The 23,898-nt window shown below is 48.3% G+C and overlaps 1 protein-coding gene and 1 pseudogene across 1 annotated transcript in view; one reads left to right on the plus strand and one right to left on the minus strand.

Moving 5' to 3' along the window:
• Positions 1-381: 381 nt before the first annotated feature.
• LOC120604004 (uncharacterized) lies at positions 382-497 on the minus strand (annotated as a pseudogene).
• The window catches only part of EFCAB8 (EF-hand calcium binding domain 8), a 49,983-nt gene continuing 26,478 nt past the window's right edge, over positions 394-23,898 (plus strand). Inside the window, exons 1-9 of the mRNA XM_039863712.1 lie at positions 394-4,075; positions 9,860-9,978; positions 11,466-11,569; positions 14,101-14,236; positions 17,035-17,140; positions 17,268-17,352; positions 17,918-18,042; positions 20,478-20,551; positions 22,931-23,061. Of these exons, the coding sequence (XP_039719646.1) occupies positions 3,847-4,075; positions 9,860-9,978; positions 11,466-11,569; positions 14,101-14,236; positions 17,035-17,140; positions 17,268-17,352; positions 17,918-18,042; positions 20,478-20,551; positions 22,931-23,061 (1,109 nt within the window). The 5' untranslated portion in view covers positions 394-3,846. The remainder of the gene's footprint in view (positions 4,076-9,859; positions 9,979-11,465; positions 11,570-14,100; positions 14,237-17,034; positions 17,141-17,267; positions 17,353-17,917; positions 18,043-20,477; positions 20,552-22,930; positions 23,062-23,898) is intronic.

Genomic DNA, 23,898 nt, shown 5'->3' on the forward strand with positions numbered 1-23,898 from the left:
GCCAGAGATAATGACCATTATATTTGGAGTATATTTTTCCAGGCTCTCTATGCATCTGCCAATATACACATTCATGTATTCTTAACAGAAATTGATTTATAAGTCTGCTTCTGTAGCTTTTTTTCATTGGTGGTGACCTTTACTGCCATGTTCAGTGGCCTTTTTCTTATCATCTTGGCCTATTCTGAAGAATCCCATCCTCCTACCTGACTCATCCTGTCTTTTGTGTGTTTTGCCTCTTTCTATCCCCTAAATGTAGCCAGTCCCATGTTTCCAGGTGTTGTTGTTTTTATTTCTAATTGGACAGCTCAGCATTAAGCCACTTTCCCTCTTTGTTCCCTTTTCTGGAAATGTTTCTGGCATTTTTTAATTTTTTTTTTGTGCCTACAGCACCTGGTCTTCCTAGGTGGTCTCCCATCCAAGTACTAACCAGGCCCAACCCTGCTTAGCTTCCGAGATCAGACATCGGGCTTGTTCAGGGTGGCATGGCCGTAGACCTCTGGCATTTCTTTCAGTTACCTTGGTTCTTGGCTTCCAGATTGCCTTTCCTTTGGCTCTTCTTTCATCCTTACATTCGAGCTGTCACTAAGACACTGTCAGGTTAGGACACCATTGGCCGGTCTTTAATCTTCCTCCACCTCCCTTTTCTATCTTATGCTGACGAATTTTCATAATTGCCCTTCATCCTGTTCAGACTCCTTAATGAGAAGATTTTACATTCTGCTTCCATTTTTTTTCTTCTCTCCCACTATTCCTCCCCTCCCCTCACCTGTCTAGCCAAGGTGGCTCATGTACTCTGTCCACTGAGCATGTGTGGGGCTTGACTCTCTTCCTGGCCATCCCTTGACATCCTAGAATTTTCTCTAGATTCTTGCTGGTGGACTTGCTGATAAGTGGATCGACTCTCCAATAATCCTAACAAAACTGTCTTCCATCTTCTGTGGAGGTGCCACTGACCCAGTGGAAATGTGCCCTTTAGATCTCAGAGCAAAGCTCCATGGAATGGACTTCACACACTCTTCCCTGATCCTTTCCTTCCATGTCACCTTTCCCAAAGAAGTCCTTTCTCCAAGGGCATTGGAGGAGCAGATGGCGGAGGTGGTGTATGCAGTGGAAATTAAGGGGCCTGTCCTGCCCTACCTTTGGTGCATGTGTTTTACTCTTTGGACATGTGCCAACCTTGGACCTTATTTACCTAATCTGTGAACTAGAGTTGGACAACCTCATGGCCTCCTAAGCCTATTCTGATTCTGTAAAAAGGATGACCCCCTTTAGGAAGCCTCTGGCATTAATCTAAGAGCATAGTAACTGGAGAAGCCCCAGCGCTTCAGTAAAACAACTCTTTTCCATCAGGGGAAAGAAGGCTCACAGGTGTGTGCTTGGGAAATGCTCCATGCTGGAGAAGCCCTGATGGGAAAAAGGAGGCTCATCAAATACCTGCTGGGGTGTCCGTGGGCATGGGGCAGCCACCCCCTCTCTTGACCCTGACTTCAACCCTCTGTGACCCAGCTAAGTCAGCCTCCCACATGGTCCTTACAAAGACTGAAGTGAAAGTGACTGATTCCCTATTCTAGGTCAAGAGCAGTGTCTTCTGAGGACTTGAGAGAAAGCCCTCAACCTCGAAAGGTAAGAAAACCATCATTCGATGGTGTGTGGGGATGTTCCAGAACCACCCAAACATCACTCATCAGCATAGAAGTCTGTATTGGGTATCAGTCTCTGCACCAGGGGTTACAAACTCAGACATTTACAAGGCCAGGTAGGTAACTGAAGTGTGTGCTGAGGCAGGCTGGTTCTTCCTTTTAAAGCACTGCATGGGGCAAATGCAGCCAATCTGAGGCTACACATTTGCTGTCTCTACACGGATTATACTTAATTTTGTTGCCACGTTGTGATAATGGTGGGACAGGCTGTACAAATTACTATCAAACCCGATAAGTATTTAGTGTCTATTATGTGCTTGGGGCTGGGAAATATAGAGATAATTAGTATAAATTAAGATTAAATTAAGATAAATATGTCCTTGCCTTCAAAGAGCTCACTATGAGATGGGGAGCAAGAAAAGGAGCCAATATTCTGTAACTGCAGTTTGCTGGGGCTTCACATGTGTTCAGATGTCATTTAAGTCTTACTGCAACCCTGCAAAGTGGATACTGTGGATCTCTTTTACAGATGAGGACACTTGGCTCAGAGAAGTAATGTGATACGTCCCAAATAAATTAGCTTGGAAGTAGGGAGCCAGGCAGAATCCTGACCCAGAGCTCTGGGACTCTACAGTTGTACGTTTCTATCACACCTTGCCGTTTACATGTAAGGACAGACACACAGGTATCACACGTGCATGGCAGATATGAACAAAGAATTCGGGGGCACACAGGTGGCAGTGATAACTCTCACCTGAAAGGTCCTTGGAGGAGATGCCATTTGAGCCGGACTTTGAAGAATAGGTAGTTTACCTCTGGGTGGGATGGTCTGTAGTACATAGAGGAAACAATGTGAATAACAAGGGAATGCTTGCTGTGTCTGGGGATGGTGGAGGGCAGCCGGTGTGCCTGGACCATGGTGTGTGCACTGAGACTAGAAAGACAGGTCAGGGTTACCTTGCAAAGGGCTTTTAATGCCATACTCAGGAATTGGAGATGGTGGGAGTAGCCTGGAAAGTGTCAGAGCCTATTAGATTTGCCTTCCAGAAAGATGATTGGTGCTAGTGTTGGAAGGTGGATTGGGAGGGAAGGCCAAACTCTGGTCCTAGTTAAGGTAGGCCATTGTACTTTTCTTAGCAAAAGGCCAAGGTTCAGGGTGGGGCAAGGAGGTGAGAGAGAAGGGTTTAGATGTAGAGGATGGATCATAGCAAGAATAGGAGAGTAAGAATGCATAGGAGGAAGAGGAAAGAGCCAAAGAAGGTCCTGAGATTTCTAATCTGAGGACCTGCATGGCTGGTAAGAGCATTAACTAGCTCATCCTGTGGGTCCCATGAAAGCAGGTCTCCACTCTATTTATTTGTGTCTTCACAGTGCCTGGCACTCAAAAATTTTGTGTAGACCGTGAGTGAATATCAGATGCAAGTTCACAGGAGATGAGCATGTTTGCTTGTTTGGTGGGGCTGACATGGGGAGAGTGAGCAGTCCAACCTCCCCCAAAGTCTTCTTGACTGCCCAAGGCCCAAAGCAGTGGATCTCAGTGAGCAGCACTCAGTGGTTATCCCATGGCCCACACTAGCAGTCTTTTGGGGGAGGCAGCCTTGGATGATCTGAGTCTTTAGTGACCTGAAGTATTGTGCCAAGTGTCAAAATGAGTCACATGTAGGTGCTGAAGAGAGTAAGTATTGTCGATTGTTGAGGGATGGAGGGGTGGGGAAGGTTTTTGGGGGGATGTGGGGAGGTCAGGAGGAGGAGGAAGCTACGAGCCCCTGGCGGAGGGGTCTGCATGAGCTTTGGTGTGTGTGCAGATGATCTGATCTGACTTGGGGATGTCTGGGCATGTCAGCACCACATCAAATTGTCTGGGAAAGATGGAGCTGGATTCCTTGTGGTCTTGAATTCTGACTGCTGAATACTTGAAAGAATATAGTTACTGAACTGAAGCATCTTACATATTCAATTCCTGTTATGTGTGAGGTGGAACCTTGCCTGTGTCCGCTAACGTTGCTGAGCCTCAGTCATGGCATCTGTAAAAGGAGAATGATGGTTGCCTCGCCAGAGTTAGGGGAGGCAGTCTAGATCTTTCTTGGTCTTCCTGGATCTGAAAGTGGTTAAGACTTAACTTGTTTGCATCAGTTAGTAACACACCATAACACTTCATACTCTGTCCTCCCCCTGTCTCTGTTCCAAAAAGGTGTGCTTATGAATGTTTAGCCAGGAAACCAACCCTCTCAGTCCCTGGTTCTTGCAGTCATATTTGTTCCAGGTGTCCACCCCAGGTAGATTCCAAATGAGCAAGGAGGCTCTTAGATCCTCGACAGCATCTCTCATCCTAAGCCAGATGCCTGACTTCCAACAAGAGTCTCAGCTGTTTACCGAGCTACACCTGGCCAAGATAGAGAAAATGTTTAAGGACAACGTAAACGCGAATGAAGGTAAAGCTGCATTGTGGGCTTAGTCTCTTGGCTTTTGCACAGGGTGGGACCCAATACCTGGGTTATGTGGTGGATTCAGACTTGACAAGCATTTCTGCATCAGTGTCTCTTTTAAAACTTTTTATTAGTTTATAAGTATTGTAAAACCTAGAAAAAATCCTAGAAAACTAGAAAAAAGAATCCCTATAATTCAAACACCCAAACATAACCACTGTCAGCATATCGATATATTTTCTTCCAAACAATTTTGTACGTATGGCTTATTGTCTATTGCTGCATAACAATATTTTACAAACTTACTGGCTTAAACCAACTTATGTTTATTATCTCACAGTTTTAGTGGGTCAGGGGTCTAGGCACAGCTTAGCTGGCTCCTCTGCTTAGGATCTCAATAGGATGCAATCAAGGTGTCAACGGGGTGTCATCCGGGGCCTGACTGGGGAAGAATTTACTTCTGAGCTCATTCAGGTTGTTGGCCGAATCCAGTTTGTTGCAGCTGCAGGACTGAGGCTTTCTATTCCTGGCTGTTGGCTGGAAGCTGCCTTCATCTCCTAGAGCTGCCCACAGTTCCTGGCCATGTGGGATTCTCTACTGTGGCTGATTTCAATGCTCAAGCTAACTAGGGAGATGGAAACTCCACCAAGAGGGGTGCTGCAATCTTATAATATAGTCATGTAATCATGTACACAGAGTCCTGTACATTCTATCACCTTTGCCATATTGGTTAGAGGCAAGTCACAGGTCTCGCCACAGTCCAGGGGAGGGGATCGCAGGAGGGCATGAACACTAGGGGGCAGACATCACGAGGCCTCCACCACGTATGGCTCTGTGTGTTTTCACATGTCTGTAATTGTTCTATATGTGTAATTTTAGACTCTTCTTTTTCTCTTAATGTTAATGCCTTAAGGGCTTTTTTATATACCTATGTGGTCTTCCAAACCGTCATTACTAATGAATGCAAATGTTCTACTGGTTGACCAAGCCATTCTGTTATATTTGGACATTTAGGTTTTACTGAGTTTAAATAACATTGTGAAAAACATCCTTTGTGCATCAACCTTTTCCTCTCTTTAGAGCGTGATTTTTCCCCTTGGGATGTTACAAAGAAAGTTAAATAATAGGAATACTTAAACCAATCTTTATTTATATCCACTAAACTATGACTATCAACACTGAGGCCCTGTTTGTCTCATCAATTTCTTCTGAGTTTTACAGCCACACTGTGACGTGGGCAGGAAAGAAAAACAAATCTTCAGTTTACAAATAAGCAAAGTGAGGCCGGGGAGGGACCATTTGTGTCTGATCTGAAGATGAGATGATTCCTAATTGGAGTTCTTTGGCATTGATGTTTGGCAGCCAGGAACTGTCACCACTGGGTGACCCTGACAGCACCAGCTTTGGCGACAATTTTGATTGCATTTATGTTTGTTTTGAATAGGTAATATATTCTTGCAGTTCAAAATTCAAAAGGCAATTCCCTGTGATACCTTTTTGGTATGCAGAGAAATATGTCCCTCAGCGGGACCCATGCTGCCCAGTTCCGACCCTTCAGGCAGTGACAGCTTTCAGTTTCTTGTGACCTTTACAAGCACAGAAGTGTGTATAGATTTTCCCCGCTCTTTTTTATATGCAGTGGCAGCTTACTGCCCATACTTTCCTACTCCTTGCTTTTTTCCAGCTTTATCGAGGCATAATTGACAAATAAAATTGTAATGCATTTAAAGGGTACAATGTTCCAGTGTACATTGTGAGTGGATCCCCACAATCATCTACTTCTTGCTTAAGAAAAAAATTGTTACCAAGTTTCCCTTCTTGCTTTTTAAATGATGTCTTGGAAATTTTTTCATATCAATGCAAAAAAGAGCTTCCTCATTAAAAAAAAAAAACTGGCTATGGTTTTATTTTAATTTTTTAATTTTAATTTTTTAATTTTTATTTTTATTATGGTGACATTGATTAACGAAATCCAGTAAGTTTTAGGCGTGCAGTTCAACAGTAAGGCATATATATACCTTGCATTGTGTGTTCACCACCCATAGTTAGATTTCTTTCTGTTACCACATATTTAACTCTTTTTACCCCATCTACTTCCCCCCTCCCCTCTAGTAACCACTAGTTTATTGTCCATGGCCATGAGTCTCTGCTTGTTTGTCCTGTTTGTTTGTTGCTTTTAGGTTTATATCCCACGTGTAAATGATAATCATATGGTTTTCAACTTGTTCCGCCTGGCTTATTTCACTTAGCATGATTATCTCAAAGTCCATCCATGTTGTCACAAATGGCAGTATTTCCTCTCTTCTTATGGCTGAGTAATATTCCATTGTATATATGTACCACAGCTTCTTTATCCAGTCATCTATTGTAGGACACTTGGGTTGCTTCCATGTCCTGGCCACTGTGAATATTGCTGCTTTGGCCATGGTTTTAAATGGAGGAAATTTACCATTAGCTGATGTAGGGTAAAGAAAAATAGGATCCTTTTTCTCTTTCAAAGTCTTTAAAAAAGGTGGCTTCTGAGCACGGGCTTGATACCATTTATTGGGAACCCTGACCATCTATCTGTGCCTGCCTCAGCGGAAAAGGGAGAGGCCAGGATTCTCCCCTAGGCATATTTATTTATTTATGTCAGCTGAACCACATGATCTTTCAGCAGGGTCTGTGATTCTTCAAGAAGAGCACGCACCTTTCTCTGGGAGGTCTTGAAACTGTGCATGTGCCCATGGCCCTACCACCCCTGGGGGCCTGCAGGCTGCTCAGGGGGTTGAGGGAGTAGCACTGAGCTGAGGGGCTGTGCAGAGCTGGTGGTGGTTTCGTGAGCTTGTGTGTGAGGAGCCTGAGGCTTTGCTTGCATACATCAACAATGGGCCCAAAGGGAGGGGCCTGGGGCCTTTGACCCAGAAGCCTGTGCTTTCTCGGGCACCCCACACCACGTGGAGCACCCCAGATACCAAAGTAAATGAAGGAAGGTGTGTGGCCGTGCAGCACGGTGGCCGATCTCTGTGACCGTGTTCTAAGAAGGCGGGTTTACCCTCTCACAGAGCATCGCGGAGCCTGCGCTTATTTCCCCCTGGAGGGCAGAGGGGAGGCTAGGAAATAACATTGCTTTCCTTAAATATTTTTACTCTAGTATTTATTTTTAAAAATGCTTACAAATATATACAAATATAGAGACAAATAGTCCATAATCCTACCTCTAGGCGTTACAAAGAAAGAATGAGAGAAGAAGAGAAAGGGGTGGGCGTGGGGGTGGGAGGCGGTGGGGGCCCTTGGGAATAAGTGTAAATGGTTAGAAACCTGCCTGGAAAGGTGAAGTAGGCGTTTCCCAGGAGATGGGCAGGAGGGCAGTTCCGGCAGGAAATGGTATAGACGAGGTGCAGGGGTGCTTCTGCGCTAGAGAGAGACAAGGGTGTCCTAGGGACAGAGTGGGGAGTAAGGAGCCCATGGGGAGTGACTCAGGTCAGGAGGACCCCTGAACTCCAGCAGTGGGGTGTGTGAGGAGGTGACACATGTAGAGACCTGTTTGAGAAAAGTGTCCTCGTGGTGAGGAGGTTAGGTGGACTTGGGAGGCCGGGGTTGGTAAGAGCCCAAGCTCCCTCTGCCAGTTCTACATTGGGTGGAAGAGCTTATAACACAGAGGAGGGAAGGCTTCCGGTTTCAAATCACTGCTGTGCCACCGTGTGTCCTTGGGCAGATCCCAAACCTATCAGTGCCTCTCTGTCCTCATCCGTAAGATGGGGAGGACAGTGCCTCCACTCTGGGATCATAAGAATCTGGTGAGGATTTAGGAGGGTGGGCATTGAAACCCCTCCTAACATCTTCAGCCTGGGTGACTGGGTGACTAGGGGAGGTGACACCATCAGCAGAAATGGTGAACACAGGAAAAGGAAGCCAGTTTTGGGATAAAGATAAATTGGATTTTAAACATGAGTTGGAAGGGCCAGGGCGACACTTGGAAATAGAGTCAGGGACATGGGAGAGAAGTGACCAGTGGGTTTGCTCATAGGGCAGTCCCCAAGATAAGGAAAGGCACTGCCAGGTGTGGTTTGAGGTCACTGGTGGCTCAGTGGAGAGGGCTAGCAGAAGTCAGGGAGCCCCCCAGAAAGTTCCCTCCTGCCTGATCCTAGTAGCGACCCCCTCCCCAGGGAAGTGATCTTTTCACATTCACGCTTTGAGAGCTTAATCAACCATGCGGTGCGAGCACTTCCATTCAGAGGTGATGGCCAGGTGTTCTACCTGGCCCCCACAGCACACATTTCCTTTCCAAAATACCTTTGTGTCTATTCTCTCACTTTTCTCAAACAAGTTTTTGATAAACTGTTTGCAAGAAGTATGTTAAAATAACATGGCAGTGAACAATATATACGGCTTCTTAAACAATTGTGAAAGGACTTGATTCCTAGAGCATCCTCACGAGGAGTTTGTCCACCATTAAATGCTGCACGAAGGCCCTTTGACTCCCAGCTCTCTCTGGAGGGGAAGGCCGTGTGCTCACGGACTGTCATCTGATGTCCATGTTATTATACATGGAAGCACCATGAAGTGCCACAAGAAATACATAAGCCTCTTGGCTACAGCTTAAGATAAGCGAGACGGGTCCTTCTTTAAGCAGGGCATGTTTTGTTCAGGCTTTCATTTGTTCCTTAATCTGGCAATAAACAGTAACAATCGTGGCTGTAGTACTGTGCTGGGTGTTTTATGAGGAACATAGCGTGGGTTAAAAGCAGGACCTCTGGGACGAAGTTGCTGGAATCAGCCTCGGGTGCCACCACTTCCCAGACACGTGACCTTGGACATGCAACCTCACCTCACAGTGCTACAGTTACCTTGTAAGCCCCTTCTCATTAGGTAATCAGTATGAATAAACAGAGATGAGACTGGCACCCAGTATCATCGCCATCACATCTTAAAGCTGACAGAAACACTCGGGGGACCCAGTCATGGAGGGACAGACTCAGCCTTGCACTCCCAGAGCTCACAGGCTAGAGCAGTGATGAGAAATGTCAGAGGACAGTGCAGTCAGGTGTGGGGGTGGGTGGACTGGTCTGATAGTCCCCAGGAAGGCTTTCCTGTGCGGGGAACCAGACGATGTAAAGGCCCTCAGTGAGCGCGAGCTCGGTGTTGTGAGCAACCATGTGGGAACTTCATGGCTGGGGACAGTGATGCGAGGTGAGAATGAGAGGAGCCAGATAATGCATGGCCTTCAGGCTGTGGCGAGGGCTCCAAAGACTTGGGAGGGGTTTGAGAAGCACTTTATGATTGAAAAAATTCTAGACGGGATTATTGGCCCATTAGAGCCACAAAACCCAGCGCAAGGAGAATATTTTATCTCTGCCTTCTCCTCCCCTTCCCTCCCCTCCTCATCGTTCCCTCCTGCCAAAGTTTGTATTTTAATTGCCTTTAAAAGATGTACTTCACCTCTCCCTTTATATGTTTGAATTTATGTCTCTGTTGCTTTTATTTACTTTTTTTTTTTTTAGTTTTCATCAGTTTTCTTTGTCTTGATGCCTGGTCTGTCTTATTTGTTCAGAAATGAGATCTGATCTTTTTTAGCAAACCCTATTTCCCACCACTACTATGGGGCCAACACAGCGCCTATAAGCGGAAGGCATGCCAACAGTATTTGTGGGGTGATCGAATGTTGAACAGATGATGTGAAAGATAGCCAGGCAAACGTGATCTTCTGTATGTCCCCCCACTCAGCACCCACACACGATAGAACACTGTGGCCGGTGGTGGGGCCGAATGAGTTGTGACGAAGTGGATGATGTTCTTTCTTTTCTGAAGCCCTGGACATGAAGACTTTCATTAAGTCCATGAAGAAGATTCTGAGTGATATGTCAGACGAGATGTTAGAAGTGATGTTTTTGAAGGTGGACATAGACTGTAATGGCTTCATCACCTGGGTGAGGAGGGCACCCCTGCTGCCTCGGGTAGCTGGAGGGAGGCTGCAGGGTACAGGCCTTGGCTGGTCAGTGGAGCTGGTCACATGGAAGGTTGAAGATGGGGGCAGTCACAACATTAGAAAGCCTTCTATGGATTCTGGGGTACATGCTGGGTAGAAGGAGCCCTCAGAGTCTCTAGGGAGCCCTTCTGAGATTTTTGTGGGATCACTGCAGCTTATTCTTCTCTTGGAGTTCAGGAGAGTATATAGCAAATGTCAGTGGCCCCTGCATGAGATGGACTGAGTGCCCAGCAGTGAGCAGCAACCAACCCTCCGCCCCATGCCACCTGCCACGTGGCCGTTCTGCATACCAGCCTCCAATCCAGTGTAGGAGTTTCTAGCCAGTGTTACAATCATCTCATGGCCCTTTATGGTCACTCAGGAAAAGGCAAATCTGTGGCTATTAAATCCAAAAATGTCAGGTTTTAGAATATATTAATAACAATGTCTTTTTTCCTGATTCTAAATGTTCTACGAAGAGCATATACTGTAGAGCATTTAAGAATTCACAGATAAATATAGATAAATACAAAAATATAGCCTGCCACATCGATGTTGTGATGATGACAGCGATAACTAGCATTTACACCGGCACTGCGCTAAGCACTTAATGTATTATTTTACTTAAACTTCACAGGAATCCCATGGGTGGGTGCTGTTGTTTACCTCCACTTGACAGATTGGGAAACTGAGGCACAGAAAAGTTAAGAACCTTGCCTAGGGTTATAGAACTCGTTAGCAGGTGAGCCTGTCTCAGAGCTGGGGACTTTGCTTCAAGAGCCCACGCGTTAACTGCTCTATCATACCTATCATACATTCTGTTTGGGTTTTTTTTCCTTTCCTTTCACTTCATATTCTATAATAAACATATTTCCATCATTCTCTGCCATTGACACAATGATCTTTCTTAATAACTCCCTATTTTTTGTTATAGCTTCACCTGGTGGCCCATTTTGGCCTTGGCCATATTTTCATAAACCTGATCAGTAGAGTCTATAGTTGCCCTACTGGCCTGGTGTATGGATCCTCTCTTGCCGTTAACTCGATATTTGAACGGGGGCAACTTAGCTCTATGCATATGGGCACAGTCTTATTATTCATAAAGTGCGGTGAATAAAGAGATTCAGATGAGACAGCAGATGTGGAAATGATGTAAAGATGTATCTAACATGACAGAAATGCATAGGGCGGGAAGCTAATGCATTAAGGCAGGAAATGCTGCTATGCTGTCTTCATATACACTTGCCAGTAGGCCCTTCACCCAATCCAGATCCGAGAACAGCTCTGTTGCTTGGCCGCTTCCTTTGGCAGCCTCAGGGGGCTGGCTCCCGGAGCCCCTTGGAATGGGCTGGAAGAGAGTAGGGAAGACACTGGAAGCCAGGCTTGGAAAGCCCAGTGATCAGTCTGTTGGCCCAACGCCCTCCCTCCTTGCGTTTCTTCCGGAGGCAGCAGAACTTTGTGGACCACATGATTCGTGAGTTCCAAGGAAAGGAGTTGATGAGGAAGAGCCAGTACCACCTGCGCTTCCACCTGCCCATGAGGATCATCCCCCTGTAAGGAGCCTCCCCCTGGACCAAAGGGGTGTGTCTGAACAAGGCTGTGCTGGCCCTGCAGCAACACCCCTTCCAAAATCCCCGAGCCCCTCTTTGTGGGGGCCACCAAAGGTCCAGCACCAGGCCTGGTGCTTGTTGTCCTTTGACTCCTCTCAGCCTCTGTAGGTGAGTGTGATCTTTAGGTAGGTGATTTGTCCCCATTTTACAGATAAGGAAACTGACACTTGGAGAACTCAAACAGAGGTGGTGGGGTTGTTCTGTGTGCCCCTCCCAGTCTCTACCCTCATGACATTGCTCCCCCTACTTCCTCCTGTGGCCAGTTCTGAGTGGGTCTGGTGGTTTCATGCATAGGACACAGACGCCTCACATAGTAGGGTCAGGGCTTTTCCCTGAGGTGACAGAGAGTAAGAGCCATTGCAGAAAACTGATCCTCAAGCCCATCCCAGGCCTCGGGAGTGGGCCCCTCCGTCATTCCTGGAGCACGCAGCTCTATCCCTGCCTTGACTTCTTGACCCTGCCTGCTTGCTCTTCTTTGCGGCTCCAACCCCCTAAGCCCTCTGAATGTTCTCTTCACCCTCTCTCGGTGCCATAATCCTATTTGCCCCCACCCCTCAAAACACTCCAAGAATGAGGAGCATCCCAGTAGTTTGGGCCTGCTGGCCATGGCCTATGGAGCCGGGCAGCCCATAGGCCCCTGGCTCCCTTACTGGAGCTCACTTTGGGCTTGAGCACCAACTGCCTGCTGCAGGCGGCCAGGGCCAGGAGTAGGGTCCTGTGGTACAAGGTATTGTGCCTGACATTTGTGGCCTGGTTAGGAAGGGCTATGGTGGGTCTGTCCTTAGGGGATCACACACACAGCATCTCATGGGAAGCACCACAAACTAAAAGGCAGTCCCTGCCCTCAGAAACCTGGAATTTGATAGAGAAGATAGTTTAAATGAAACCCATGAAAGGGTAACTTTAAAAAAAAATTGGTCAAAATTTGAGGAATAGCCAATAAATATAAATGACGGAAGATTTTACAATCATAAATTTTGACATGGAAACTTTGCTTGATGTAGCCAAGTGTTCACTGGTCTATTTCCTTGAGACATTTAGATTCCCAAGAGTGCTTAAAGGGCCTGAACTCAAAATGTCAAGAAGCTTGCCCCTATATTCTCCTATTTATTTGCTCAACGTGCAAACCCAGAGAACATTTCCAGCTTGGTGGAGAAAATAGCCAAATAACATTTTAATTATCTTCATGAAAGGGTAGCTTTTAAAGGTTTGCGCACCTGTACTGAGCCTGCACCCAGCTCACCAAATGCACCATCTCCTTGATCCCACTGCAGTCCAAGGAGGTGGAGGTGCTATCGTCATGTAGATGAGGAAAGCGAGACCTCATGAGGTCATAGTTCCTAGGGCTCTCCTCGTTCATAGCTCTCATCTGTTGTGTCTATTCCTCACAGTCTCTTGGTCCTGACAGGCAGAATTGGAGATGACAATGAAGGGTGACTGAGAATATTCATCAGGATCTGGACAGGGCTGTGGGGTGAGGGCAGGAAAGAGAGGACAGCTGTGTCCAGATACATGTCTCTCTTCTGCAGAGATTGTAATGCGGTAGAATTTCGCAGTAATTGGGTGATTCTTAAGCCACGGGTGACATCATTTAAGCAGAGCTCTGGCTAGAGTAGGGATCAAGGTACCTGGGTTCCAGTTCCAGCTCTGCTGGTAACCAGGACATAACTCAAAGCAAATGGTTGTGCCCCTGTTCCCTGTAAGGTGAAGTAACATTACCTGCCCTGCTGGGGCCCAGAAGTGTGGGCACATCAGATGGGAGAGAGTGCTCTGTCAGGAAGTCAAAATAGTGGTACCCTTTAATTGCCAGATAGCTGGCTTAGCCAACTTTGGGGCAGGAAAGAAGCCACTGGAAGGTAGCGTTGAAGCTTGCTGGGAAGACTGGACGTGGCTGCCTGCAAGGCCAGGCCTGCCCCCGGAACTGTTTGCTGTGCTCAGGGCATGCATGTCCTTGGAGATGAAGAGTCGTGTGCATGGGGCCCTTGTCTACTTTTCTCTCATTCTTGGACCCTGTTCCCCTTTCTACCCTGGAGCACTAGAGCCGTTGCTGGAGTCAGTGTCGTTTCACAGTTTTCAGTCACAAGCCCCACTCCGCTTGCCTTCTGTGGGCCATTTTTTCAATAAAAGGTTTGTAAAAGACCTCTGTTCTCTGTCTCCTCTGACCCATCCCATCATGAGGAAGCTGACTGGCTATTTCACAGAACAAGCTTACTGCTTTAGGAGCCCTGTCTCATACCAGCATCATACATGGGTCTCTTTTCTTTTTGGCCACTGTTGAAAATGGCAGCAGTCCACTTGGAAAAGGGGCAGAGTCTCTCGTCTCACAGAGCCTGCTAGAGTTTCTCAGTGGTGTGTGTCTGTGTCTGTGCACGCCTGCATGCATGTGAGCAAAGCCCCTCCTGCTTGCTCTGTCCTTCCTCCTCTGTGTCTTTGTTCTGTTTTTGTTTGGGCCCTTCTCTCATTGCCTCCCACAGGAATCACGGATGTGAGGTCATAAAAGTGGAGTTTTTAACCCAGCGTTTCAAGAAGTTTGGGTATTTCCTTACTGTCACCAAGGATGGGATCCTGCAGTTCTGGTCGGAGTCCTTCATGCTGATCGATTCCTTTAAGGTGAGTGGGATCCGCACGTGGAACATACACAGGATGGGTCAGAGAGCCTCTGCCTTTGCACCCGGGACCCTAGCAGGCTCCTTCTTGGGGTCTGTGGGCTAGGCAGCTTGCACTTGCAGTCACGGCTCCTGGGCTGAGGTTCTGGCTTTACCGTAGGACTGTGTGAGCCTCACATTTCTCCTCTGTAAGCAGGATTCCACCTCGATGTCCATTCCACTCGCATGTTCAACAGACACCTCAAACCCAATTTGTTCAAACTGAATGTCACCGTAGGCCTCCCTGCCAGGCTTACTTCCCCTGTGCTCTCATCTTAGTGAATGGTATTATCATCCACCAACGTTCCCAGGCTAGATAGAGATCAGCCTCTCTTCCTTTCCTTGTCACACCTGCTCCATCACCAACTCCTGCTGATTCAAATCCTTTGCCTGCACCAGGTAGGAAATCACAGTGGTTGTGAGCATGGGTGCTGGAGCCTGGCCTCCTGGCTTAGAATCCCAACTGCACCACCTTCCAGCTCTGTGACTTTGGACCAGTTACTATATAACTCTATGCCTCAGTTTCCTTATCTGTCAGATGGGGTAGTAATAGTACCCCCTCACAGGGCATAATACATGCATGGTGCTTGAAGTACAGCAAGGCACACAGCAAGTACCCAAGAACAGGGGACATCATTATCGTCTTTGTGCCATCAATTCCTGGCCAAGTGCAATGAGTGATAAAACACTCGGGCATATCCGCTGTGTACTTGTGTCGCCAGACTAATCCAGAATCCTCCAGCAAATGAGGAAGGCACAGCTCTTCAGAGAAGAAAGTTTTATTGAGATGCTGCCAGCAATGAAGGCTTTTGCCAGCACTTTGTAACAGCAGAGTGTTTTGTGGTTGCATCAGGGGTCGTGCCTTGGAGCAGGAGGGTTCTGCATGGTCCCTTCTTTCCCTTCCCCACTCCAGTTGCCTCGGGAGGGAACTCAGGTCTGGGGAGGTCTGGTGACTCTCCTGGGTGCACTTGGTAGCCCAGGACCAAGGGCGGTTCACACTCATGTTTCTGAGGTCATGTTTCTGGCACATGCCACCCTCTTTGTCTCTGTGTTTACTGGGCAGAGGTGCGTATTATAGCCTGAGCTCTTGGTTGTGGCTGCTACACGGTCAGCTCAGTGTCCCTCAAGGGCCAAAGCCCAGGAGGGCCGAGGAGGATGGATGGAGTCTTCCCCAGAAGGCCCAGAAGACCTGGGCATTCTTCCTTGAGGGGCTGCTTTGACAAGTAGATGTCAATAGTGAGCTCCAGGCACCAACCTTGACCATCGGCTGCACACCCATGGTCATGCAGATGGAAAGCCCTGGAGTTTGGGGCTGGGTCAGGGCTTCACCTATTAGCTATGCAACCTTGGACAAGTCATTGAAACTTCCTAGGGCTCTGGATTTCTCTTCTGAACATGAGGGTGATGGGTGTTACTGTTATCTCCCTTGTGTGTGAGTTAGACCCAGCCCTGGGTGAGAGAGGGGCCTCGGGGGGACCCTGGTCCATCGTCTTCACTGCCCCAGCCATTATGCAGGCCTCTGCTCTGAGTTCTCATGGAACAGTCTGCTCCCTGCCCCTGCCTTCGCCATACCTTCTCAATATCCCCCTAAAACCTCCCATCCCTTTTCTTCAGATCGAACCTGTGGTGCTGACAGGGAGTAAAATACAAATTAGCCATCCCTAAGTCATCTCCCATCTTCGCCCACCCACGCCTCCTCTTTCCCTGGACATAGCAGCTTATTTCTGTGGATAGGCCTTTGCTCATGGCATCCCCCTCCTGGAAGGCCATTTCAAATTCTGTCTGCGTAAATGTTGGGTGAGGCTGGCACCGAAGCACGGAAGGGCACCCATTTCCACCAAGCTCCTACCGAGTGCTGAGCAGCACCCCAGGTGCTTTAGCTTTCACGATTCCATTCATTCCTCACAACCTGGCAGGATGGATTTTCCTTAATAAGCCACTTAGACCAGGTGACACCAGCAGATGATAAACAAGATTCAGGCAAAACAAATACAACGAATACAATGTTATATGTCAATTATATTGTAGTAAAACTGGGCAGGGGGAAAATTCAGGCATATAGAAGGGCAGACAGTAGAAAGTCAGTCTCTCTCCCCTAGACCCTAATTCCTCTCCCTGGAGGCAACTGCTGTAACTACTTTTAGGGTACTCTTCCATGGATAGCCTGTACATACATCCCAACATTCTTTTTAAATATACAAATGGCAGCACATTATAATGCTGCTTTTCACCCTGCTTTTCACCCTGCTTTTTCACTTAACAGCGGATCTTGGTAACTATTCTTTATGGGTAAGTACACAGCTCCTTCACTGTTAACGCCTAGGCGGTGTCCCTGGGTAAGCCATCCTTCCCAGGTGGGCTCTGGCCTGTTGCCATCACAGCCATGAGCAGCACCTGCCCTTGTGTGTACTTCTCTGTGAGTACATGCAAACATATCCATCAACGTGTCTTGAAAATGGATCCTGGGATCACAATCAGTGCACATTTAAAACTGTGGCAAGCTTGGCAAATTGCTCTAAAAAGGGGTTGTGAAGATATTGGTTCTTTAGGCCCATTTTACAGATGTGGAAGCTGAGACTCAGGGAGAGGTTAGGGAGTTTATCCAAGGCCCTATCAGTAGCTGGTGGTTGCACTGTGTTTCATACCAGCTCTTTGCTTGATGCCAGGGCCTTGAGTAGAAGCAGAGGGTTCATGGGGACCCTGTGTTCCTGGTGTGCTCTCCTGGGTGAGCCTCCAGGTCTCCTCTGCTTTTCCTTTGGTCAGCTTAACCAGATTCCGCCTCTCCACAACCAGCAGATGTGGGTCATCGACATGGTGTGTCTCCACAACATGAACCTGGTTGCGATTGCGTCTACTGACCAGAAGATAGGTGAGCCCCTGGTGGCTGCCCTGGCGTGTTCTCGGCCATTGGGAGTCATGCATTTATTTGCACTTGGAGAGGTCTGTCGCCGAGCCGGCTGTGAGCGTGGATTGCCTCTCCTTCTGTCTCTTCCCAGAGTTCTTTGACATTGGTAACTATAAATGTGTCCGGGCCTTCACCTTCGTTGACCTAGACAGCTGTGTCCTGGTCATGGACTACTGGTGAGTGTCATGGGAGATCAGTGAAGGTTTTGGCAGTGGCCACATCACTTGGTGGGGTTGGGACACCCAGAAAGCCTCCCCGGAGGCAGCCCTGGATTCCCACCCTGCATGACTGTGTCCCCTCCCCCTCGAGCTGCTTCTCTATTGGGGTCACCTTTCATAGTCACTCAGTCCTCAGAGTCATTGTCGGCCCCTCTTCCTCTCCCTTCTCAGCCTAGTCAGTTCTCAAACCCTGGCAGAGGCTTGTCCTGCTGTGGCTGAGGACTCTGGGAACGTCATGGTCCAACAGTAGGATGACTTGACAAAGAGCAGCTGGAGGACCAAGGATTCGTTTATTTTGTTTTTAAAAAATATTGATTTCTTTTGGACCTGGTTCACCAATGGTCTTGATCTGGGTGGCTGGGCTCATGTTTGTCAGCTGTTGAAGGCAAGGTTGAAAAGTCGTGTGGGAACTGCCCTCCCTCCCCAGGTGGATGGAGGTGTCAGAGGCCAGGGAAGAAGTGGAGGACTGTACCTGGGTGTGCCCAGCTGACTCCATGGCCTCTTCTGTCTCTGTCTTTTCCAGGTCCGACTATCATCGAGGTGTGTTCTGCTTTGGGGACACCAAAGGCAACGTCATTGTCTTCACCTCTGAAAATGTGGTCAACGGGTTGTTCAACCCCCGAATCCTCCCCAGGACCTCCAAATGGGGTAGCTAAGATGCCGGGGAAGGGGTGGAAATGATTCTGCCCTGGGGTGCTCTTCCCTCTCCCCACTCCTCTGCTTAAGAGCTCCTGGGAGGGCCGGCTCTTTCAGAAGCTCAGGCAGCAGGGTACCCACATGCTCAGCTCAAAGCAGCCTGTGGGGAGATGGGGTGACAGCAGGAGACGAAAGGGGACTGAGGAGACAGCACCTCTCTGAAGGTGGGTGGTCGTGTAGGTAAGGGCCAGGGAGGGTGGGGCTTCAGGATCATCCTCACCTCAGGGAGACTAAACCTCTGCCAACTGTGTGACCCTGGGGAAGTCACTCACCCGCTCTGGGCCTTGGAATGATGGTGCTAACTCCCTCCATGGTTGTGAGGAGGGTTCTGCTCCCCTTGGCTATGAGCTGTCTTTGGGTGGGTAGGGGTGGCATAGAGAGGCTGCCCTGAGAGTGGGCTCTGTGGAGCCTGGCTCCACACAAACATGAATAAGCACAGTCACATTTATTGAGCGAGCGCTCATGTGCTGAGCACTTTGGGCACAGGACCTCCTACAAACCCCACTCATTGCTAGGAGGGAGCTGCTGTTGTCACAGCCCATTAAGAGAGGAGGAGCAGAGGTTTAGAAGGGTGAATCATTTGCATAGGACCCACAGTGGATAAGTGGCAGTGGCGGCTGAGATCTGAGGCAGGCAGCCTGCCCCAGAGTCTGCATTTGAATCACTTGCTGGGCTGTCTGTCTGCCAAACTGACTAAATGCTAAAGGATGCTGTTTGGAGATGCCCTGACACGGGGCATTAGATCCTGAGTTCCTAGGGCTTAGGGCAGTTGGGGAGTCATCTGATGTGGAACCTGTTCAGGATCGAACTGTCAATGCAGTGTTGGGCCTCCAGTCTGTCCCAGTGCATCTAGAGGAAGCCAAGGCAAACAGGATTCCATCCATCCAGGATTCCAGAGCAGCCCCTTGGGCTTCCAGTTCGTTTCTGAGCAGGACACTCCAGGGGCTCCTAGACCTTGGTGACACCTTCTGACAAGCTTGTTGGGGCAGCGTCTCTCACTAGCCAGACAGAAAATGGATCCTGCCCTGGACACAGCAGTGGGCTGGCACCCTGCTAAGTCCTTGCCTCATCAGCTTCTACCTCTGGTGCTAGTCACTCTTTGCCACCCTGGGAATTGGCACGGTAGGAAGGTTGTGATGGTCTGTGAGGTGAGTGGTGGGCCGGAAGTTGGAGAAGTAGCAGAAGAAGCTGGAGTTGGACGCGAGTCCTTCCATGCCATGTACTGACTGAAGGCTGGGGACAAACGTAAAGGGAGCCCAGCAGTGTGTTGACTTGGGAAGAGTTGGAAAGACTAGCTCTGTGTGACGTCAAGCTAGCTGCTTAACCTCTCTGTGCCTCAGTTCCTTCATTCAAATAGGAATGAACATACTCAGTTCATGTCTTTGCTATAAGATAAAAGGAGAGCGCACAGTGTAAGGCACATAAGTGACCAGTGACGGCTTACCCTGCCTCCCAGCCTAGTGGGCGCAGCAGGCAGGCTGACATGCTAACTAAGCCCAGCCCAGAACTAAGCTTCCCACCTCCTGTGCCCGTGCAGAGCCTGCCCCACTTTAGCTACTTGAGTAACACTCCACCCCTTGGGACTTCCTTTTCAAGCTTCCTCCAAGTTGTGGCTGGTGACTTTGCAGCAGTAAAATGCTTGGCATTAAGACCCCAGATCTCCCCTCTCTTTTCTCCATTTTACCTGGCAGTTTCTCAGGCTACCTCCTTAAACCCTGCTTTGCAGGTAGAATCCTGCTTGTCCCCTGCCATCGCTGGCTCCACCTGTCTGTGCTTCATCAGGGGCCTGAGAGTGCTTCCCTCGGAGGCTCCTCAGCCACCTGCCATGGGAGGTTTCAGCGGCCAGGAGACTCTAAGCTCCACGAGGGCAGGGCTGTGCCCAGTGCCATTGCCTCTGACATGCTTGTTTTATGATGCATGTATGAAATTTTCCTTGGAACTTGTGTTCACTGGGCAAGGGGGCATGTAATTTGACGCATGACAGCAAACTCCCAAATGATTTTCCATTTATTTCCATAATGAATAGAGCCTAGGATCCCAATGCATTCAGCACTCCAGCAAAGTTGGAGGTCCCTGATGGAGTATCAGCTGGTTTAGATTGTAGCAGCTGGGGAGGGTGAGAGGCCTGGAAATCTGGTTCCAGCTCTGCCATGAGCTGGTACGAGAACTTTGAGCAGTGGTGTTAATCTGTTAGGTTTATTTTCTTGGTGTTGTGTTCACCCCCACTGATGTCACCAGAACACATGAGGCTCGAACTAGTATTTGGATGGAAAAGCCTTTTGAGACGCATGAGAGTTGCAAACCAACTCAAGGTGTCTTCTGAGGTTTTGCTCATCTGGCAAAGGGGGAGAACTGGTGACATGGACCTTGGTTTTCTTCTCTATCAGATACCTGGATCATTGTTTCCATGCGGAAGCTCTTAAATGAGAAGTCCCCTTTGTACAGAAGTTACCGGCTGAAGGTAAATTGTAGCTTTCCTTGGCCTGTTACATAGTAATTATCTGTACATAGACCCCTCAAAAATAAATACGAGAGTGGATGTGCCCCTGGGTTCAGTCTTAGGACTTAGGGCTTGGTCTCTGGGAACCGGGTGGGAGCAGCTGTTGATCCTCCCAGCTCTTTCTGTATCTCAGGTGTGGCTCTCTCTCGGCTTTCATTGTTCAGCCCTGGTCTGGCAGACACCACCTCTCTCCTGGATGGCTACCTATGTCCTGGCTGTTTCCCTATGTCCTTCCACCATTCAATGCTTTCTCCATTCCTCAGCCAGAGGAATTATGAAATATAGTCATGTCACGCTTTTGCTCACAATCCTCCAGTAGCTTCTCTCTGAAACACGCTAGACTAGGCCTTTTTCCACCTCAGGGTCTTAACACATGCTGTTTCTTCAGGCAGCCAAGCTTCTCCTCTAGGTACCTGGATGCCTTCCTCTCTGCTTCCTTCAAGTCTCTAACCCCACCTGGAACAGCCCTGCTGCCCGCCTCCACCTTTATCCCTTCACCCTGCAATTCTTAGGATTCTGACACCAAATACAATGTGTTTCTTTTCCTGCACTACCCCGGAATTCTCCAGCATGAGCTGGGTGTCCTACAGTTCAACGCGGATAGCGTCAGTTCCTACAGGTTAAGGGACGGTTCCACAAGCCTGTCCCCCACTTCAGATGCCAGTCACAAGTCCAGGTTTTTACTTGTGCTTCTGACCAACGGCTATAGAAAGGAGGTTCTCACCATCCGTCCCTCCTTGGGTTTGACTGATTCGCTAGAGCAGCTCACAGAACTCAGAGAAACATTTTATTTACTAGATTATGGATTATATTATAAAAGGAACAGCCAGATGGAAGAGATGCATAGGGCAAGGTATGTGGGAAGGCACTGGGAGATTCCGTGCTCTCTGCCCTAATCTCCATGTGCTCACCAACCCGGATGCTCTCTGAACTTTTTATGGAGGCCTCATTACATGGGCCTGATTGACTAAATCATTGGTTATTGGTGACTGAATTTAACTTCCAGCTCCTCTCTTATTCCTGGACTGAAAATTTCAATTCTCCAGTCACATGGTTGTTTCCCCTGGTGACCAGCCCCCATCCTTAGGTGATTTTCAAAAGTCACCTCCTTAACATAAACTCGGTCATGGTTGAGAGGGGCTTGTTATGAATATCAAGACTCCTTTATAGCTCATCGCTTAGGAAAGTTCCAAGATTTTAGGAGCTCTGTGACAGAATTGGGGACAAAGATCAAATATATATTTCTTATTATAAATCACAATATCACACCTTTGTACTGTCACTAATATTGACGCCTTTGTATTTTCTATCCATTGGTTTCTTGTCCTGTCACTCTCATGAGATCGACAGCCCCTTGAGGACAGAACTTAGCATGTTCTGTTTTCTGTTCTGTCTCTTGTGCCTGGGCCTTGGTGGGCTTCCAGGACATTTGTTGAACAAATGAATGAATCTGACACTCAGGGAAGTCTGAGTCAGATGGTCCTACCTGCTTCTTTTTGAGCAGGTGGGGTTGTTCAGGCCCTGGGAGCCTCTCAGGAAGAGTCACACACTAGCACTTCTTTTTTCTGTGTTCTGTGGGAATCTTTTCTTGGGCTTCGTTTCCCTGTAAGTTGCTAAGTGTCCCAGGTTCCATTCAGTGCCTTGGATTGGAGCCTTCTCTGTGATACTCAGTGAAACAGTGCATGTAAAACCTAGCTCAGTGCCTGATGACCCCTCCAACTCACTTCTTCCAATCTTGTCCCAGGGAGGAAAATCATTGGATTGGGAGGCCAAGCACGAGGTCTGATCACAGTCGTAGAGCCAGAGAATTCAGAGCCTGTCCAGCCAGGCCACCCCCTTGACCTATAGATCTTGGCCTTTGTTGCCCAAGTTGCACCAGATAACATTCTCGTGTACTCCACACCGTGTCCTGACAAACATGGAGGGCAGCGGTGGGGCCAGTAAGCATAGGTTAATCGGTGGGGGGCTCCTGTGGGTAACAGGGACCGTGGGCTACACACACTCTAATCCATCCCTTCTCCTACTGTAGGATGAAATAACAGGCAATATTAGTATGGGCCTCATTGCCTGTCCTCTAAGTTATAAGTAAGAATTCATATGATAGCAGGCTTGAGTGCTTTTAAGCCTTTTCACTGGCAATCGATGGCCACACACCCCTAGTCACAGGACCTGGGCTAGGGCTGCAGGCCGTATCACTTTGTCAGAGCTGTGATCACTAGAAGGGCATTGGACTTAATGATCTCCAGGTCCGTCCAGCCCCAATGCCTGCCACATTCTGGGGGCTGGGCCTACAAGGCTGTCATTGGGTCGAGTCTGCTACCTTTGCCGCTCTCTTTCCAGGCTCTCCATTCCAACTGGTGTCAACAGGTCAAGTTCATTCCCCAGATGAACCTGGTGGCCTCCTGTTCAGTCATTGACAACTCCTCTTTGGTGCTGACAATATTGCCATCCAAAACTCCCAAGAATCCCAAGTAAGAAGCACCTTTCATCAGGCTAAGTTGGTGGGGCTGGGAAGAAGGTGAGTGGTGGCAGTGCCTCAGAGGTCCGGCTTCACTTCAGTAGCCTGTGGCCATCCCTGCCAGGGATGGGTTCACCTTGGGGACCTTTGGTGCTTCTAGTGGGGCGTGGTGGGATGTCGCTTGGAGCTGAACTGCTGAGGTTCTGCTCTGGTGGTAGTACTACCTCATATCTGTGACGCGTGTTTCATTCAGCTTCTGGTTTCCTCGGGTATCACAGCAGGTGGCTATCAGTGTGATCACCTCACTGTGGCCCTGAGGCCCTCTGTGGTCTGGTCCTGCTGCCTTCCTGATCACACCTTTCACCTTCCTACTGCAGCCACACTGGTAGTAGGAAGGTGAAGGTGCAGGCACGCTCCTGCCCCAGGGCCTTTGCACTGCCCCTCTCTGCCTGGTAAGCTCTTTTTTTAAAAAATAGTTTTTGTTTTAAAACATTTTTATTATGAAAAATTATAGAGAAAATAGGATCATACTTTAATATCATTAGTACATAGTCTAAGTTAATCTTTCCTCAAGTGCTTCAAAAATGCCTTTTCACAATTATTTGGAATTAGGTATAAACAGGGTTCTAGGATGATTTCGAGGAGAGGAATGTTGAGGTCTGACGTGTAGGACCGACTGACTGGCTGCTCTGTGGCAAGTAGAATTACGTAGGCAGGAGTGAAGATGGGGACATCAGTGAGAAGGCCATTGAAATAATTCAGGGTACCTATGATGGTGGCCTGGAGTTGGCCCGTCGGTTGGAGATGGAAGGATCTGAGATGTGTTCTGGGGGTAGGTTGGAGAATATAC

The sequence above is a fragment of the Pteropus medius genome, unplaced genomic scaffold (assembly GCF_902729225.1).
Source record: "Pteropus medius unplaced genomic scaffold, Ma_sr-lr_union100, whole genome shotgun sequence".
NCBI lineage: Eukaryota > Metazoa > Chordata > Mammalia > Chiroptera > Pteropodidae > Pteropus > Pteropus medius.